Source organism: Neofelis nebulosa, chromosome 1, assembly GCF_028018385.1.
Source record: "Neofelis nebulosa isolate mNeoNeb1 chromosome 1, mNeoNeb1.pri, whole genome shotgun sequence".
NCBI classification, from domain to species: domain Eukaryota; kingdom Metazoa; phylum Chordata; class Mammalia; order Carnivora; family Felidae; genus Neofelis; species Neofelis nebulosa.
Genome location: NC_080782.1, coordinates 26,410,586 through 26,429,478, shown reverse-complemented (window position 1 = coordinate 26,429,478; position 18,893 = coordinate 26,410,586). Strand labels below are relative to the sequence as shown.

General features: G+C 39.7%; 1 protein-coding gene across 2 annotated transcripts; it reads right to left on the bottom strand.

The window, feature by feature from the left end:
- Positions 1-3,355: 3,355 nt before the first annotated feature.
- SUB1 (SUB1 regulator of transcription) lies at positions 3,356-18,649 on the bottom strand. Of its 2 annotated transcripts, none has more exons than XM_058716765.1 (5): positions 18,522-18,649; positions 16,010-16,082; positions 13,561-13,683; positions 8,295-8,403; positions 3,356-6,363 (listed from the first exon to the last, which is right to left on the bottom strand). In XM_058716765.1, the coding sequence occupies exons 2-5, from the start codon at positions 16,079-16,081 to the stop codon at positions 6,284-6,286; spliced, it is 384 nt and encodes a 127-aa protein (XP_058572748.1). In that variant the 5' UTR covers position 16,082; positions 18,522-18,649; the 3' UTR covers positions 3,356-6,283. The 2 variants fall into 2 exon arrangements, with proteins under 2 accessions (XP_058572748.1, XP_058572755.1); XM_058716772.1 differs by lacking the exon at positions 18,522-18,649 and adding an exon at positions 18,320-18,475.
- Between the last annotated feature and the right edge of the window lie 244 nt (positions 18,650-18,893).

The following is an 18,893-nucleotide window of genomic DNA, read 5'->3' as shown; positions in this document are numbered from 1 at the left end:
GAAAGAATTGTAAGTACTCTAGTTTCTTTTCTCCCCCTGGAGACTGCAAGGGTTGGAAAGGTTACAAACCCAGACTTCAATGCATTTTTTAAATCTCTTTCAGAGTCCTCAGACACCAGCCTGAGGGAGGCGGCTTTCTAAAGGAAGAGGCTCACCGAGGGCACTGCTTCTGACATCTCTTCACAGTGAGTAAGTTTCCTTGCTATTTAAAAATTTAAGAACCACTGTTCCAGGACTCTAATGCATTGAAAATGTTCTCAATTGTTTCTGAAAGCTTTCTCTGCCTACTAGTTAATGACTCTAGAATGGGCAAGAAGCATTTTCCCCCATATTCAGAAAAAAACAAGTCTTAGATCAAAAACAGATTTATGAGTGCTTGGATACCAAAAGACCTTGGTTTCCAAGCAAAGAATTTTAAGGAAAATAAAGCTTCTGAAGTTACTTCCCAATTAATAATATAAAGGGTTGGTCTTCAAACCTGACCACCAGGAAGGATTTTTGACCCTGGATCCAGGCTGAAACCCTCAAATTCCTCAAGATCTTCAGATTTCTACTATAAACCTTCCCACCCTTTCACCATTTTGTATCACTCAAGCACGAAGAAATGAAAATGTACTTTCTCCTTTATTATCTTCCAAGGCCAATGATGGTGAAGAGAGGAAAGAGAACTCATGCCTCAAAAATAATAAATGAGGGAGGCCCGTGACAGGCCCATGCACCGAGCATGACCGCGGTGGCCCGCACGCACTGCTGGACAAGTTCATGCTCCAAACTTGAGCAGCTGAGCTGGAGTGAAAAGTGAGAACCAGGGACGCCTGGGTGGCTCAGTCGGTTAAGTATCCAACTTCAGCTCAGGTCAAGATCTCATGGTCTGAGTTCGAGCCCCATGTCGGGCTCTGTGCTGTCACTTCAGAGCCTGGAGCCTGCATTGGCTGCCTCTCTCTCTGCCCCTCCCCTACTCATGCTCTGTCTCTGTCTCTCAAAAAATAAACGTTTAAAAAAAAAAAAAAAAGAACCAAAACAATCATATTCATAGCAAAATGGAGTAGAGTACATACATATTTTTTTCTTTAAAATTATTGAAAGGATTCATGGTTCAGGAAAGCACTTAGGAAGAAGTCACCAGAACCACAAAGGTCAACTTAAACATGCACTGAACACAGCCATACCTAGATGTCACACTGTTTCAGTCACACACAGCCTTCCCTTGACCCCACACCCTTCCACAGTCACCCTCTCATTTCTCCTTACCCTTCACAGCCAAGCTGCTGAGTCTCCACTCCCCATTCACCCAGCCTCAGTCTTCCCTGCCCTGGTCAACACCATCAACACTACCAGTGACCTACAAATTACATCTGCAGAAATGTCAAGGTTGTAAGTCAAGGAAAACCTGAAGAGCCATGTCAGAATGAAGACTAAAGACACAACTATGAAATGGGTTGGAAGCTTTCTCTATGAAGACCTTATTCCAACAATCAGCAGAATCTGAATGGGCCTCTAGGCGAAGGGCTAAATGGCACACAGAATACGTAACGTATATGCCATTCTTCCAACAACCATGTATTTGGGGAGGGCGGCGAGAGGGAGCTAGAGTAGGAGCTATTAGAAGACTCTGTCTTATTTAGAAGAGGGCCAAACTGGAACTTCACATCGCTTTCCAAGACACATGAGCGACTACATGCACAATTCTAGTGAAATTCTAGCATGGGTGGTAGGAGAAGCACTTTGCACACAGTGTTTTTGTTACCCTGGTATAGATATACCATCCAACTGAGATTCAGAACACGTGTTTTTCCTGGTAGAGTGAAAGAAAGGAAGTGGCCTAAAATCCTTTCCAAGCTAAAATAAGTCACCCAAAAAGATAAACTACTTAAATTCAATCAAGAGCCCAAGAGTGAAATGAGAAAGAGTTGTGTATCCCTTTACTTAGAAACAATAGGCCATTGTTAATCTAGGGCTGAAATGGCTGTAAAACCAGGTCTGGGACAGTCTGAACTCTGTAAACGACTTAGGTAAAGCGAGTTGGAGAAAAGTCCTGTGTAGCAAGATCTTCTACTAAGATGGGCTGTCTTGGATGAACTGTTACACAGTAAATAATTCCATATGATTTTTTTTTAAGAGAGAGCATGTGAGCTGGGGAGAGGGACAGAGGAAGAGAGAATCTCAAGCAGACTCCACACTTAGTGTGGAGCCTGAGGTGGGGCTTGATCCCAGAACCCTGGAATCACAACCTGAGCCAAAACCAAGAGTCAGACGTTCGATCAACTGAGCCACCCAGGTGCCCCTTAAGCCCATTTTTTAATCCCTTAACTCCCCTTTGAGCTATGCTACAAAACTGCAGTCAGCGATTAACTGCATAAATTCCAAGTACTATTGATTTCTCCTTGACTGGATGGAGTATGTTTTACTAAAGAGCAAATTTACAGTCAATTAGGCGGAGCAAGAAGAGTCATGAGTAGTCTTCCATGATCTTCCTATCACTGTTTAAGTTCCCCTCGACAGAAATCTACACAATGAGATCTCAATACAACACAAAGCAAAAGCACTAATCAAGAAGGAAAAAAGAGGGGCACCTGGTTAGCTCAGTCAGTTAAGCATCTGACTTTGGCTCAGATCATGATCTTGCCATTCTTGAGTTTGTGCCCCACATTGGGCTCGTTGCTACCAGCGAGGAGCCCACTTCAGATCCTCTCTCTGTCTCCCTCTCTCTCCCTGCCCTTCCCCTGCTCTCTCAAAAATAAGTATTTTTTTAAAAAGAGGGGGGGAGATGCTTTCTAAACAAAAGTGTAAGTTTAAAGTACTCAAAGGAGTCCAGTAGGCAATACAGTTAAGTATACCAAGGAATAATTAGACTGCAAAACATTCATAAAGTTACAAAAAAGGCGGGGAGGAGCACCTGGGTCCGACCCTTGATTTTGGCTCACGTCTTGATCTCACAGTTCATGAGATCCCCACATTGGGCTCTGTGTGGACAGCCTGGAGCCTACTTGGTATTTTCTCTCTCTTCTCTCACCCTCCCCACCATTTGTGCACTTTCTCAAAATAAATAAACTTTAAAAGAGAGAGAGAGAGAGAGAGAGAGAGAGAGAGAGAGAGAGAGAGAGGCTGTGTACACCTCAGTATTTGCATTTTCCCATCTGGATCAGAAAGATGGGAAAAACAGGCCCACTCCACCCCAACCTGCTTGGCCCATCCCGTCCCATCCCAGAGGTCCTCAGAAGATTTAACACGCTAAGGCGAATTCACATTCCAGAAGCATTCACACAGAAAGGCATTCTATTTGTTAACAAAATCCATTCAACAAATAACTAAGCCATTCATCTTTAGGTCTGTGAAACTGGGATGACACATAGGGCACATTTCTTATTTTTATTTCAACATTTAAAATATTCACAGATGGAGTATTGTATTCATTGACTCTCCATGGAAGATGTACCAAACAAAGCATACAGGTTATTCCACAATTACAAAATTACATATTTGTGACTATGTGAATGTTTACCCCTAGTCTTTATCTGGAAAATACCGCTTAAAAAAAGAAAAAAAAACTTTCAAGTTTTTCACTGGATTAATTTCCATAAAAAGTAAATAGCAAAGAATTTTAGGAGACACCAAAATATCAGCCAGTGCTTTTTTAAATTTTCAAACTTTTATAGTGCTCTTCTGACTTTTAAGTGTCACGAACACCTAAGTAACACCCAATTCTTTCTCTTTTCCCCTCAATAGCCAAGCCAGGATGAACATACTTTTTTTCCTAAGTCTTTTTTCCTATGTAGAAATAGGTACATCACCACAGCAACTTGACTGGCTAATGAGGTAGGAGTATTCTTCAAAAGCATTTAAGAAGCAAAAGAGAATAATCAAATTATTAAGAGTTTTTCTTTTTTAGTGGTTTTCTTTAAAACACCAAGGGCACTGGAAATTGGTCAAATGCCACTCATACTTTAAAAGACAAAGAGGGAAAACCCCATTAGAAACACCCTGCTACAACTACACTCGGATCTGGCATTAATTAAATCCATTCTGGCATCACGAAGTAAGAAACTGCTGTCTCAAAATGCCAAGCTTTCTTCCTGGAAGAAACCTTACCAGGAAGAGAAGTTTAAACAGAAAACATCAGTCCCCTATCTTCTCTTTTCAGTACAGTTAATTGCTCTCTTCTTTTAAACCCAGTTCTCGTTTCCTGCACCCAAAAAAAGACAAATAATGTCTGTGTATTGCATATCCAGTAGTAGATTTAAATGAATTTAGCAGTCAACCTATCAAATTCTGCCAGGGAAACTCTCCTTACATGAAGGTTTTAATGACCTAATGCTATTCAGCTACAAAATGCCTAGGTAGTAGATTTCAGCACCACCTCTGTATCAGCAGATTGGTTCAAAATGCACACGGCACCCTGAATTCATACATACCTAGGAAATCTACCCATTACTCCTTCAACTACACCGAAATCAAAGCTCTGTCTTCTAACTACCCTTTCTTGTATACATATCTAGGAATACTTTATAAATTCACCCAATTAAGTTAATAGAACACATTTATATTCCCAAATAAGGGGAAGTTATCAATCAAGCGAGATTTGTCTAAAATACCATTTTGAACACTTTTGGTACCTATTATTTGGATGCTAAAATACCAGAAGAGAGGATTTACTTCCCCAATTATGCACCTATTAGGGCTACTGCTAAAAACACTAAAAAATCATCTAAAAAATGTAAAAACAGACTTAGAACAGCTGCCAGAAAAAAAAATTTAGTAACTGTATGTGTCCCGGCAGCTGGTTTTGAAATCAAGTCCTTGACAATTCTACTATAAAATGTTTTAGATGCGGTAATCAAAGTTGGTATAATAGTGCAACTCTCTGATATGGCAGTAAACCATTTAAGATTAGCTACCAAAAATACGTAATTTGTTAACAAGAATTTTTCACGTCTTTAAACGTTTCTTTTACCATTCCATTTAGAACTGTGTCCTATCAATGTGATCAAAATATCACGTGTTATCATTTAGCGTGAAGAGAATTCCTTCCTCTTCACTGCCACCTTCTTCAATTTCAGTTATAGCTCCTTTACATTCTTTACCTAAGGCACACCATGCCCTATTTATTGCTGCAAAGCCCCTGAAATTTGTGCCTCAATCTGGATCTGCTTCATCACTATGGTTCAGTGAAAATCACTTCAGAGTACCTGCTAAAACTTAACATTAAGTCTAGAATACTACTATCCGAGAGATAAAACTGCAAAAGAACCAAGCCTACTAAGAAAAGGCCAGTAAGAATATGCTCTATCTACTCTTTCCTCCAAAAACTGACCACATTAGTATGACAGTAAAGCTCAGTGAGATCTCTGGCTATATATATACTCCATGTTACAAAATAAAATGTTAAGCCAATAAGCTTTCACAATTTTTATTAAATCCTAATCTAATATAACAGTATCTGATTTTATAGACATCATCCCATGGTGAACATGTTTAATAAGTGAAAGCAAATCAGACATCTAAGTCACTACTCTCTGCAGACTAAGCAGTAAGGTAACTACACAGAACGCTACAGGTAACAACATACACTTACTTGTTCAGTTTTCATACAAGCCATGTTTTTTATCAAACTATATCTCCTAATATTTAATACAGTAGAATTAGTGATTGTAGCTCTCGTATAATATTTTAATTACAAGTACCTTATTGAGATAACTAACATTTTGACAGTTTCACTGACTTTCCAAATTAGAATATATTCAAGAAAAAGAGCAAAAAGTGAAATGAAAACTGAACATGACAAGTTACTAAAGGAAAATGAAGTAAAAAAAGGGAAAGTGAAGTATCACTGGGGTGGAAAAATACAACAAGTCTAGACATTGGGCTGGAAGAAAACAGATCAACTATGGATTTCACAAGTCAGAGTTTATAAATCCAATGCAATACAAATCCTTTTGAATGTAAAAGCCAAGTTGAAATTAACAGGTCTATAAACTGTTACTTTTGGCCTTAAACAGTACCAACTCCTTTGATCAAAAAAGGCCACAACAGTTAAGATTGTATTACTTGATTTTATTTTACACTAGGTGGCGGGCACAAAGCAATCCTCCTTAATAAAGTTGACAATTAGCTTCACTCAGAACATTTTTAATAATGCACATTAAAAAAAAATGTATTCATCTTACAAATTGTTCTGCAATCCAAATATACAATAGCTTCGAAAACAACGTTTAGAAAACAAAAGCCAATGTAAAAAGACAGATTAAAACAACTAGAACAGTACAGGTTTTATATGGCTCTGATTTTACAGTTTTCTTACTGCATCATCAATGTCAGAAATCTGTTCCTTCAGCTGGCTCCATTGCTCAGGATTTAAAGAAATACCTAAAACAAAGTTTTAAAAATTAAAAGTTGAAACTCTATTTATGCTTTCTTGATGATTTTCATACTTACAACTAAAATACCGCTTTATCAACAGCTGTCACTTTGAAAGGCACAATGGAACCATACCAAGAGTCAAATCTCTCAATTTGTTAATTACATATTCATCACAATGACCTGAACCAAGACCAGTCCTATATCTAGTTTTACTTCCAACACTGTATCCTGCACAATACTTACTATACCCTGTGAGAACAAATGATTTGAAGATGCATCTCACAAGCTAATTTGCTAGTTTGTAAACTAGCAGGCTAAGTGGCCAGGTCCAGATTTCGTATGTGACACTCCATTTCTATATCCAGTTGGTTCCAACATTTGCTCAAATTTTTACAGGAACTCAAGGTGAATGACTTTGTGCTGAGTTATTCCAGAAACCTTCATTTCACTTTGGAAAAATTCCTGGGACGTGACCCACACAGGACTTCTCAGAATGTACGTACTGATTAAAAATGCATTCTGCAATCATGCTGTCAGGGTTCTATCACTGCCTCCCAATCACTAATGTCACCTTAAAAAACTGTCATTACCTCTGAGTCTCGGTCTCACCAGCAAAATGGTATTTACACCTCAAAGGGGTGTTGAGAACCAATACATTAGTTAATCTGAATAAAAAGCTAAGTGTATCACGACACATAAGTAAACACTTAAAATGTTAGTTAATAACATGTCTTTTCTATTTATGATGTAAGACTATGAACAGAAAGTATTTTGAACTTGGAACTTCCAATGTTCTAATACTTGACCCATGTAAATAGAGAAATAAACTAGAATTGGAAGAATGAGTGTATTTTTCAGAAAACTGCTGGGAGGCCATGAAATTGTGAGGAAGGCAGAAGAACATAATGCATCAACACCTTGGAAAGACTTTAAGCTGATCAAATTATTTCAGTAAATGTTTGCAGAAACAAGAAATGTGGCATTGCCCACAATGAAAAAACCTGAATGAGCCAGAAACGACCTGAACAAGAAAATGTTAAAGGGTATGAAAACAAACGTTAGGTTTAGTAAACCCAAAACCCACATGAAGCAAACAAGCAGTACCTTCAAAATGACAAACAGGCAGAGTAGAAGATAAAGAGGCCTTTTATTATTAGCTAAGGATCAACCTAAAGCAGCTAACTACCAAAATATAGGAATTTATGCTAATCCATAAATGTTCTCTAGCTATAAATCTGGTGAAAAAATCCAGTATGCTTCTATGATGCTGATATGCTTGGGATGGGATGCAGCATAAATGGAAAGAGGACAAAGACCCAGTAAAAGGATCCCACCCACCCCCCCACCCCGTTAAAGAATATCCTTTAGAAGATGAACCAAAAGGAAACACTATAAACCAGAATTTTTCATTCCAATTTTTACAACTTCTCAGATAGTGCCTACTACTTAAGAATTCAGATAAACTTTTTTTTTTTTTTTTAAAGTTACACCCAAGCAGGGGCACATGGGCGGCTCAGTCGGTTAAGCATCCAACTTCACAGGTCATGATCTTGCAGTTTGAGAGTTCGAGCCCCGCATCAGGCTCTCTGCTCTCAGCACGGATCCCATTTTGGATCCTCTGTCTCCCTCTCTCTCTGCCCCTCCCCCACTCAAAAATAAACAAACATTAAAAAAAATATATATATATAGCCAAACAAATTAGCAGCCAAATGAAATGATATTAGGGGTATTCTTTCTTCTGGGTTTTATTCCAACAATTATTTAAGACAGATGACTGAAGGAAGTGTCATGTCCAAAAAGACTACAGAACACTCAACTGAATGAAGATCCTCCCAATGCACTGCAAACATTATTTCAATTTCAAGTAAGATACGTTACTTAGATAATTTTTAGTTCAGTCCTAATATCAGGACCAAATTCGGGAAATTAAATCTCACCTTTTCTTCCTGGTTTCATTTCACCTTCCGGATCCATCCAATATTCTCTAATATCAATTAGGACTTTCCCTTTAAAGTCTCGAACACTGACATACCTCATTTTCCCAATCTGCCAAAGAAAACATAGAAAGGTATTCAAGAGTGATGTCCATATTTATATTTACTACTATTCTGAATATCGAAACTACAACCAAAGGAAATGTCACTGAAAAAATCTTTCTTAAAACGACGGAATTAAATGAAGCACATCTGACCCTTCCAATCATTTTCACATTAAAGGAATCATTAGTAAAACAGAGGAACACTATGGAAAATGGTATGGAGATGCCTCAAAAAAATTAAAAACAGAACTAATACATGATCTAGCAATGATCCAGGAGCCACACTTCTGGGTGTGTACCTAAAAGAAATAAAAGCAAGGTCTTAAGATATTTATTTGTACCCCCATGTTCACAGCAGCATTACTCACAGCACCCCAAAGATGGAGGCAACCTAAATGTTGACATAAACAAAATGTGTTATATACATACAATGGAGTATTAGCCTTAAAAAAAGGAAATCCTAGGGGCACCTGGGTGGCTCAGTCAGTTAAGTGTCTGACTCTTGATTTCGACTCAGGTCATGATCTCGTGGTTTGTGGGATCAAGCCCCACATCAGGCTCCATGCTGACAGCACGGAGCCTGCTTGGGATTCTCTCTCCCTCTCTCTCTCTCTCTCAAAATAAATAGACAAACATTAAAAAAAAAAAAGATTTTCTCTCCCTCTGCCCCTCCCTGCTCACACTCTCATAAATAAATAAACAAACAAACAAACAGGAAATCCTGTCACATGCTACAACACAGATGAACCTTGCTGACATATGCTAAGTGAAAGAAACCACTCATAGAAAGATACATACTATATGATTCCACTTATAAGAAATGCCTAGACTAGTCAGATTCAGAGAGACAAAAAGTAGAATGGTGGTTATCAGGGCCTGGGGAGGGGGTAAAGGGGAGTTGTTATTTAAGTTTTGCAAAATGAAAAGTTCTGGAGATCTGTTTCACAATAATATAAACATACTTAACACTACTGTATGCTTAAAAATGGTTAAAATAGCAAATTCTATGTAAAGTGTTTTTGATTTTTTACCACAATAAAAATCATTAGAAAGCAAAGTTTTGCAGTACAAACTACAACCAGTAGGAATCCATAGACTCCACCAGCAATACACCATTCTAAGAATCCAGAGATCCGGTCAATAGTAACATGAGAAAGCTTTTTCTTTTAGACATTCATTTCAAATAACATCTTTAATACACTTCACCCATAGTCTCAAAGTAAGAACTTAAAACTACCCACAGAAAACTATTTTTCAAAAACCTTACACTGTCCTTAACAAACTACAAAGGAAAACAATTTACTCAACAAAGTGTCTGTAAGCACTTTCCAGGATGTCTTACACTGCTGTAATATACTATCTAGCACTTAAACTAAGAAGTCACACTTTCTGATCAAAACTTTTAACACCTGCCCATCTCTTACTCATTCTGAAACTACTCTTCAGGCTTACTGACTAAAAACCAGCTATGATTTTTGTGCTTACATCAACATGTAAAGATCTGGGGTTCGGTTATGCTCCTTTCCCTTCGAACCAGGGCCCCTTGATTATTAAATAATCCTTTTCACGGGGATACAAGTTATTACTGTAGTAGAATCACAGCTGTGCTGACCCAGTACATATTAATGGCTTCCATCTTGCCTATGTCCTTTTAGACTGCTTTTTCTGGTCTCAGCTAGGTCTTGTGCATTTTCCTTTAGTTTTCCATTTTCAAGTTACGTTTCTTGTCCTGCTGGTATACCCCTAATTCCAGGGCATGCCCCATGCTTTATGGAGAAATGAAGTCCACTGGGTACGGGTTAAGTGCCTTCAAATCTTTCTTCTCTACACTCACATCATATCAGTTAACTTTCTTTACTTTTTCTATCCCGTTTCTTTCATACACGTTCTTTCCCATTTCACTGGCTTCATACCTACCATTTCCTAACATGTTCATTCCCCTCTTCTAGAAAACATTTTCCCTAACCTGCATTTTGTAAACTTTCTCCATGTTTCCCTCTTCCATTTATTGCTAAATTTTGAAAGGAGAGGAATACTGTTTCTACTAATTAAATTCCCACTGCCTACACTAAATTAGTCACCAGTGATCTTATGGTCACTTTTAATGGCTTATTTTTTAGTCAGTCTTCTTGAAACCCCCTAGTGCCTATCATACTGGGTTCTTAGTAAACTGTTTTATTGGATAAATTAGATAAGGCCAGAATAATTCTCATAGTGGAACTGTTCGCTGGGACTTACAATACTGATTTAATAACTCTAAGAATATCTCCATGGGGGGGAGAAATTAGTTCAACCTCTATCTCACACCATACACAGAAAAACTAAACTAATTCTACATGGATCACAGACCTAAACGTGAGGGTTAAAACTATAAAAATTCTAGGAAAAAAAAAATTTCATTTTTTTTTTTTTTTTTTAATTTTTTTTTCAACGTTTTTTATTTATTTTTGGGACAGAGAGAGACAGAGCATGAACGGGGGAGGGGCAGAGAGAGAGGGAGACACAGAATCGGAAACAGGCTCCAGGCTCCGAGCCATCAGCCCAGAGCCCGACGCGGGGCTCAAACTCGCGGACCGCGAGATCGTGACCTGGCTGAAGTCGGACGCTTAACCGACTGCGCCACCCAGGCGCCCCGGAAAAAAAAAATTTCAAATAAAATATTAATAAAATTGTCAAACCATTATTGTAAGTAAAAATGAAGTTCTCATTTTTTATTTATATAACCAATGTACTCTACTGTGCTCTTAAGCCAATTAAAATTCAGTATTATCACCAAAATATTTTTCTATGGCCAAATTACCATTTCAAAGAAAAACCTATAACAGCAACAAAATTAAAGATTATCTTGTAGAATGCCTGTCACTACTAAGGTCTGTGAAAAGTCACTTTGAAAATAAAATATATAGTTCCTCCTAGAGAAACCAAGAGGCGCTTTCAAAAGAGTGAGGAATCTTACAGCTTTATGAGGCTCAGGAAGCTTTCCAAATGAGGTTTTAAAAACTGAACCCACTTTTTTTGATGAGATAACCACCCCCTAAAAATAGATGTGGTTTTCCCCAAACTGCTCTAACATAATAAAATCTCTAAATGTGGATCCTGTTTCTTCAAAAGACAAGATAAAATCCATTAAAATGCTACAGATGTTTTCATTAAACAGACAAAGGCAGGCAAACGGTAAACAAGAACTGATCAGAGAAAGCCCAAGATAGTTGCCCAAATCCTCGAAAGTTTTTACCTCTATTGCAAACATTAAGTTAAACTATTCCAATGCAGCACTTCATTCTCCACAAGAAGAAAGTCCATTCTCTACAAGAAGGTCTATGAAAGGACGGGATGCTTCTCTTGCAGATTCCACATTTCATTCTGACCCTTAAGGAAACTTCCCACAGCACTTAGAATAAAACTCAAAGAGTGCAAGACCTGGTCCTTCACCCTCGTTACCAACCAGATCTATCTACATTCTCAACCAGGTTTCCTAGGCTCCAGCCACAAAATATTTGCACAAGCCTCTCTACTTTAGAAAGGATTCCCTCTCTCATATATTTCATGACTGGCTCCTCCTTTATGTCTTAAGCTTCAAATGTCACTTCTCTAGAGAGAGATTCCCAGAGCACCTTCTCTCTCATAATAACCTACCCTTTTATTTCTCAGCCCTTAACATAACTTATATACATACATATACATATATATGTATGTTTATTAGTATAATATTTATCCCTATAAATTCCACAAATCCAGAGACCATGTCTACTGGGACCATTACTGCTTACCCAGAACTTAGCAAGGCCTGATGTACAGGAGGCATTCAAAAAAACAAACAAAAAACAGCATTCAAACTTAAAGAAATGAGGGCCCTTTCATAATTCTTCCTTACATATACTGACTTATGTTTTCTATCAAAGTAGTCTGTTCCCCTAAGCTATAGGCAAGTCAGAAGACTAAAACCTATAACTAATCCATCTGCATTTTGTCTAAATTTTTAATATTTTTTAACAAAAAATGTATACATTTAAGGTGTACCACATGAAGATGTGATCTATTCATAGTGAAATGATTACTACTCAAGATAATTAACATATTTCAGTTACCATTTTCTGTGTGATCAGTGCACCTGAAATCTCTTTTAGCATATTCCATATTCAATACAGTAGTAAGTATAACCATCATGTGTCTATTTTCATCCACACACATAACTAGGCAAAAAGTGAGTAAAAATATCCAACTTCTATTTTCCTATTCTAACCTTAATCCTGGCACTGTCTTTCAAGGCCATCAGTAAATTCAAAATATATACCTATTTTACCTGTAAAGAACTTATCAAAGTCAACACCCAAACAATAAATAATCCAGTGAAGCAATGGGCAGAAGACACGAATAGACATTTCTCCAAAGAAGATCCAGATGGCTAACAGACACATGCAAAGATGCTCCACATCACTCATCATCAGGGAAATACAAATCAAAACCACAATGAGATACCACCTCACACCGGTCAGAATGGCTAAAATTAACAACTCAAGGATGCCTGGGTGGCTCAGTTGGTTAAGTGTTCGACTCTTGGTTTCAGCTTGGGTCATGACCTCACAGGTTCATGAGATCAAGCCCTGCATTCAAACTGCTTCCTAAATGTGCAGTTCTCAATCTGTTTCTGAATGCCTAGAACTTTAAAATCTTTTTTTTTTTTTTCAATGTTTATTTTGGGGGGGGGGAGGGAGAGGGAGAGGAGAGGGGAGAGGGGAGAGGGGGAGAGGGGGAGAGGGGGAGAGGGGGAGAGGGGGAGAGGGGGAGAGGGGGAGAGGGAAAATCTGAAGCAGGCTCCAGACTCTGAGCTGTCAGCACAGACGCGGGGCTCAAACTCATGAACTGTGAGATCATGACCTGAGCTGAAGTCAGACGCTTAACCAACTGAGCCACCCAGGAGCCCCTGGATGTCTATAATTTTAAATTCACTGTTTTACACTTAGCCAAACCACAAGTTTCTAGACTTTAACAATAATCTAGCAGCATATAAATTACTTTCATTTCTACAAACTTGCTCTTACATTTCAACGAATATAAGATGATTATAAGAACATTAAAAATTATTATGCAGGATCAGATTATAGTACTTTCAACATTCATCAGATCAAGCCAGATAATAATTCCTCTGGATCTAAGGAAATTACCTGAAACATGTTATCATCTCTGCTGCTGCTACTCTGCTTAGAGGATGACAGGGCTCTTGAAGTCTCACCGGTCTTTTGCTTCTTTACAGGTTTTTCTGGAGTAACCTGCTTTTTCCGCTTTAACTTGAAAGAAAAACAAGAATAATGGTTAAAATCTGCATACGTAAGAATAAAACACATTTCAGGTTCAAACACTTCCTGACTCCTTAGGACTTAAAGGATCAGAGGACTACATTTATTCATTAAAAAAAGAATCCTAAAAACACACACAGGCAAGTTTCACTTGACAAGAGAACTATGGAATTAACCTAGTATCTAAAACAGTGTCTTCAAAATGTGTTCCCAAGAGCCCAAAAGTCACTTCAGGCATCAAAGAGGTAATAACCAGAGAAACAACTCTTTAATAGACCAGATACGCACATCAGATTTCTCTGGGAAGAGAATAAACTTTTAGAAGCCACGAGTCTATTAAAGTTAGTCAGCTACTAATTTTTTTTACAAAGGAAATATATTAATTCGTAAGAATACAACCAACTTATTCCAATCTAGGATATGTTATTCGTGCGCTGCCTATTCCAAAAGGGACTTTAAATTGACTTTGAAAATTATGAGTACGTGTAGCACCTGGGTAGCTCAGTCAGTTAAAGCATCTGACTCTTGATTTCAGCTCAAGCCATGATCTCACATTTCATGGGATCGAGCCCCGAGACGGGTTCCACGCTGAGCATGGAGACTGCTCGGGATTCTCTCTCTCCCTCTCTCTGCCCCTCCCCTGCTCATGCACATATGTGCGCACTCTCTCTCTCAAAATAAACAAATAAATAAGCTTTTAAAAAAAAGAAAGAAAAATTTATGAGTACACAAACCTAAGAAAGCTTTTTCGTACTGAGCATTAGAAATCAACAATTCAAGAACTTGCTCATCAGAAAAAAAAAATCACCAAAGGTGGACAGCAATGTGCTTAGACTACTATTCAAAATCAAAACAACGTTTTAAATTAAACAGCATTATTGTAAAAACTTTTTATATAGCCTGGTTCTTAAAATGAGCTAACGCCTATGAAAACTAGTGGAGTTCCCAACCTAAACAGCAGAGGGCAGTCGTGTTCCTTTTAGTGGAAAGTACAAACTGACTTGTCTTACTAAATTAGATGAAACTAGATAAAATATAATGTTACGTATGCATATAACTGAAAAAGTGAATGCATTTAATTTTTTTTAAGCTTATTTCTAAGAGAGCATGAGCGGGAAGGAGCAGAGATGGAGACACAGAATCTGAAGCAGGCTCCAGGCTCCAAGCGGTCAGCACAGAGCGCAACCAACGGCTCGAACCCTGCGAGATCACAACCTGAGCCGAAGTCGGACACTCAACCGAGCCACCCAGGTGCCCCAAAAGTGAATGTATTTAATTTAAGTGCTTACAGGATTAAGAATACTATTTGGGACAAATGGCAAATATCAATTCAGCTCAATAAGCAGAAAGTGATTATTCTTTGTATCAGGGTCTGGATACTCCCCAGGGATTGGCACATGCACACTCAATAAAAATTTGCTAAATGAACATAATCAAATGCCATACCAAACGCAAATAAGAATTTAAGACATATTTCCTTCTGCAGTACAGCTATGTATGCTCTTTGAGGCTTCATTTCAACCTTTACGTGATATATTCTTTATTTCCCTAAAGATCCATCTTCTCCAAGATTCTCCCATAAGCTCTTTTAACTAACACTGTCAACTAAACTCATAGACATAATTATGTAAGCTTCTAGGAAATAAAAAGTTCTGCATGGAAGGAAGCTCGGACTACAATGTCAGCTGCTCAGGTAAGCAGAATGCAAAGCTTCCAGCACAGGTGTCAACTAATGTAGAAAAAGCCTGTTGTCAAAATGGGTTATTTCACGTTAGCTTTGCTGGGTGTTGATTTCACTAAAAGGAGGAGACCAGAGTAAATAACATTCTAACTTAACATGTACCAAGCCTACATTTGAAGTAATCCTAGTGGGCTGGATAAACATCAGTGGCCAAGGACACTGTCAAAATTGACACCTGCATTCAGAGTTCAGGTAATTTAGTTCAACTACAACACACAATACCTACAGATTAGGCAGATTTCCAAATAAAGCAAATAGCGGCTTTGGCCTATTTCTAATGCTATTCCCCCTAGGGAATAAGGTGGTGGTTCTGCAGAGTTAGTGTTCCTAGAAGTCCTCAATGGGAGACTTGTTCAGGTCCAAACACTTGCTCAAGTCTGATTTAGGGGCCAGGAGTGTGCATGAACAAGTACCCTAGGCACTTTGGTCAAGTGGTCCCAGAACCATTTGCACTTTCAGAAACACCCGTCCAAGCTCTCTTTTTACCATTCTGATATGCCTTGCTGTCCTATAGAACTGGATGTGGGCAATACTGCTGAATTAAGTATCACAGAAATGACTTGCATTAATAGTCACCTTTTTGTCAACCTCACTGTCAGAATCACTGCCGGAAGAGCTTGAAGAAACAAGTTCCTTTGACTTAGGCATTCTGCAAGACAAATACATTATATAATTAACAAATTATTCGATTACCTCCAGCTTAATCTCTCCCAAGCAAAAATTTAAGAAGTTCCATGGTTCTATCATTTTGTGGTACTGGAATTGTGACGCAAAGCACAATGCTAGAAGTTATACTCTTAATCTATGCTCTTCTGAGTTGAAAATAACACCCAGAACCCAGCAAGGAGAAAGAAGTAAAATGTCACACACCTCTCACACTCCTACACCTCTTTCTCAAAGCCACTGGGTCTTTTTATACTGCATTTTAGAGAGGTTAGAGGTTTATGGGTAGGATAAATTGCAAGAAGGCAGGTGACAGCAATCTGCTAAAACCAGGAAGTAGGAATATCCTCAATACGGCTTTATATTTCTCACTCATGAGATCTAACGGAATTATCCACCCAACATGGAGAAGAGCTGCACTATACAGATGTCAATAGCTAATTCACTCGCCAGTATAATCCTATTTTTTCACATTTTGTGTATGTCCTTCATGCTCTCTGGCTTTTTGACCATGCCATCAAAATAACAAGCACCTATTCAGAGTTCACAAAGTTATACGTAATTTTTACAATTCATTACATTTTACACTGATTTTTTTCTCTGGAATATAACTAAATTCTGAAGAATCTGCTTATGGGAGGGGCAACACCTTTTCTCAAATCCCTACTATGGCCCTAGTTCCCCAGAGGTATATACATAGGCCAATCCCTTGCTTTCAAGTGGAGGTTTACTGAGCACAGCCAGCCAGAGGGCCTTGTTTCTCTACTTTTGCAGTGATTAAAAAAAAAAAAGAAGAAAAGAAAAAAAAGCTAAAGCCCAAATTTCAAGGAATTCCAAGGCATGCTGTACTTCCTTTCAAGGCACTTTATAAAACCAAGTGGTAAACCACTTATTAAAAAATCTTTTGCTTTCTATCCGAAAAGGATGGGTCCTATTAATTTTTGTATAACCTAAAGGCCCCAATATATACAACAAAGTCTGTTAAATGTTGAATAAAGGAAAAAAGACCTCATTTTCTCCTCAAAATATCATAATCAAGCTCTCTAGACTAAACCTGTCTCTACACTGACATTGAATGTATTCCACAATAGGAGGTCAAGGTAAAAGAAGTGGGCCATCCATTCCAATTCTAGCCACTAATTTCAAAAAGCTCAAACAAACCCAACTGGTAATTTCCTGATGAGAAGAGGAAACTCAGGTGGAACCAACAACGTTCTGAACCATGTTTTATGTACTAATCCTGTTACTGCCTCCATTTTACATCCTAAACTCCAAAATCAATTTAAGTTTTTTTTATGCTAGCAGCTAATAATGCCAAGAAACATTTTTTTAAAGGTAATTAAATTGAACATAACCTATTTTTTCACTTTGAAATAATCAAGCATAACTATACGGTCTATTAAAAAGCTGCGGGGGGGGGGGGAGGGCTAAGATCATTTCAAAGAATGACCTCGTAATTAATCCAAATTAGAAGCCCATTCAACAAAAAAACAAGATAATGGTAACTAAGGCCACTTTGAACTTTTGACAAAATATATTTTTACGTAAAAAAAAGGCAGGCTAGTAATTCAGGCAGGTGGTATTAAAATGCTAGTGTAGAATATATACAAAACCCAACTGAAAAAACGAATCTTCATTCTCTGATGATGGCGTGGAGGACTAGAAAAGACGAGGTGAAAATAAACGTAGACTAAAAGGCACACGAATTCGGTACTACACGAGGGTGATGAGCACCAACACGGGGAAAGGGGGCTGCGCGACACCAGGAAACTGCTGGAACCCTGGGGCTGGCAACGGCTGGGGCGGGGGGAGACAGGTTGGTCGGAGGGGGCGTGGGAGGCGGCGAAGTGCGGAGGAGACCGTATGGGAAGAGGAGGGACTTGCACCAAGCGCCATTTTCTTCTCTCGAAGCATTACCTACCCCCAGCATACCAGTCGTCCTTCCCCCGCAGCCCTCCTCCGACGGGGTCCGCTCTCTCCCTCCCCTAGACAGCCCCCCCCCCGGGAGTCACGGTGAGAGCCCCAGCAAAGCCTTGAGGAAAAGCAGGCTCCGCACGCGCCCCCGCTGTGGCCCGGGCCGCCGCTGCATTGTCCCGGGGGCGCCCCGGCCCCCTCCCCAAAGCTCCCCGCCCCCCGCCCGGCCGCACCCCGCCGCCCGGGGCCGCAGCTCTCGCCGCGCCCGAGCCATTCCCGGGAGCCAGCTTCTGGCGCGGAATGGCCTACAGCGCATGGGGCGCAGGGTCGGCGAAGGAGGAGGTCCAGGGAGGCCAAGGCGGGGAAAGGGGAGGTCTGGCAGCGCCGCCATTTCCCGCGGCCGTCGCCGGCGAGCGGTGTAGAGGCCGCAAACGGCTCGCGGCCCCGCCGGGAGGGTGGGGATCGGCCGGGCAGGGACTCGAAGGGTGGGGGCGGGGCCCCCAACACTCACGCTCCGCTCTTGCAGCCGAACAGCCCTCTGCTCGCTCGCTTGCAACTGACAGAGAACCGGAAGTGACGAAAGCGAGGAGCTGCCGGCCCCGCCCCTCTGGGACTGCGTACACGTGATGGGGCGTGGCTTTCTCGCCGAAACCGACAACGAGACCCTTTCCAGGGCCTTAAAGGGACCGTCCTCGTGCTGAGCCAGTGCCTTGAAAGTGAAATGCAGCGGAGATTGAGCCTGACCTGTGAGTGTGAATGAGGGCACGAATAAAACACGAATGACAACCATCGAACTTTGCCCTTAATTCCATAAGTGTTTCTTGTACTAAAGTGAAGTGTCCATACTGAATAAGCCCATTTTCCCAGAAATGGCCCTTACCCC

Coding starts and splice junctions, on each gene's coding strand:
- SUB1 (XM_058716765.1), bottom strand. CDS start 16,081: ATGCCTAAGTCAAAGGAACTTGTTTCTTCAAGCTCTTCCGGCAGTGAT. Junction 13,684..16,009: donor ACAGTGAGGTTGACAAAAAG/GTGACTATTAAT, acceptor TTTTCTTTCAAG/TTAAAGCGGAAAAAGCAGGT. Junction 6,364..8,294: donor AATGAAACCAGGAAGAAAAG/GTGAGATTTAAT, acceptor ACTTTGTTTTAG/GTATTTCTTTAAATCCTGAG.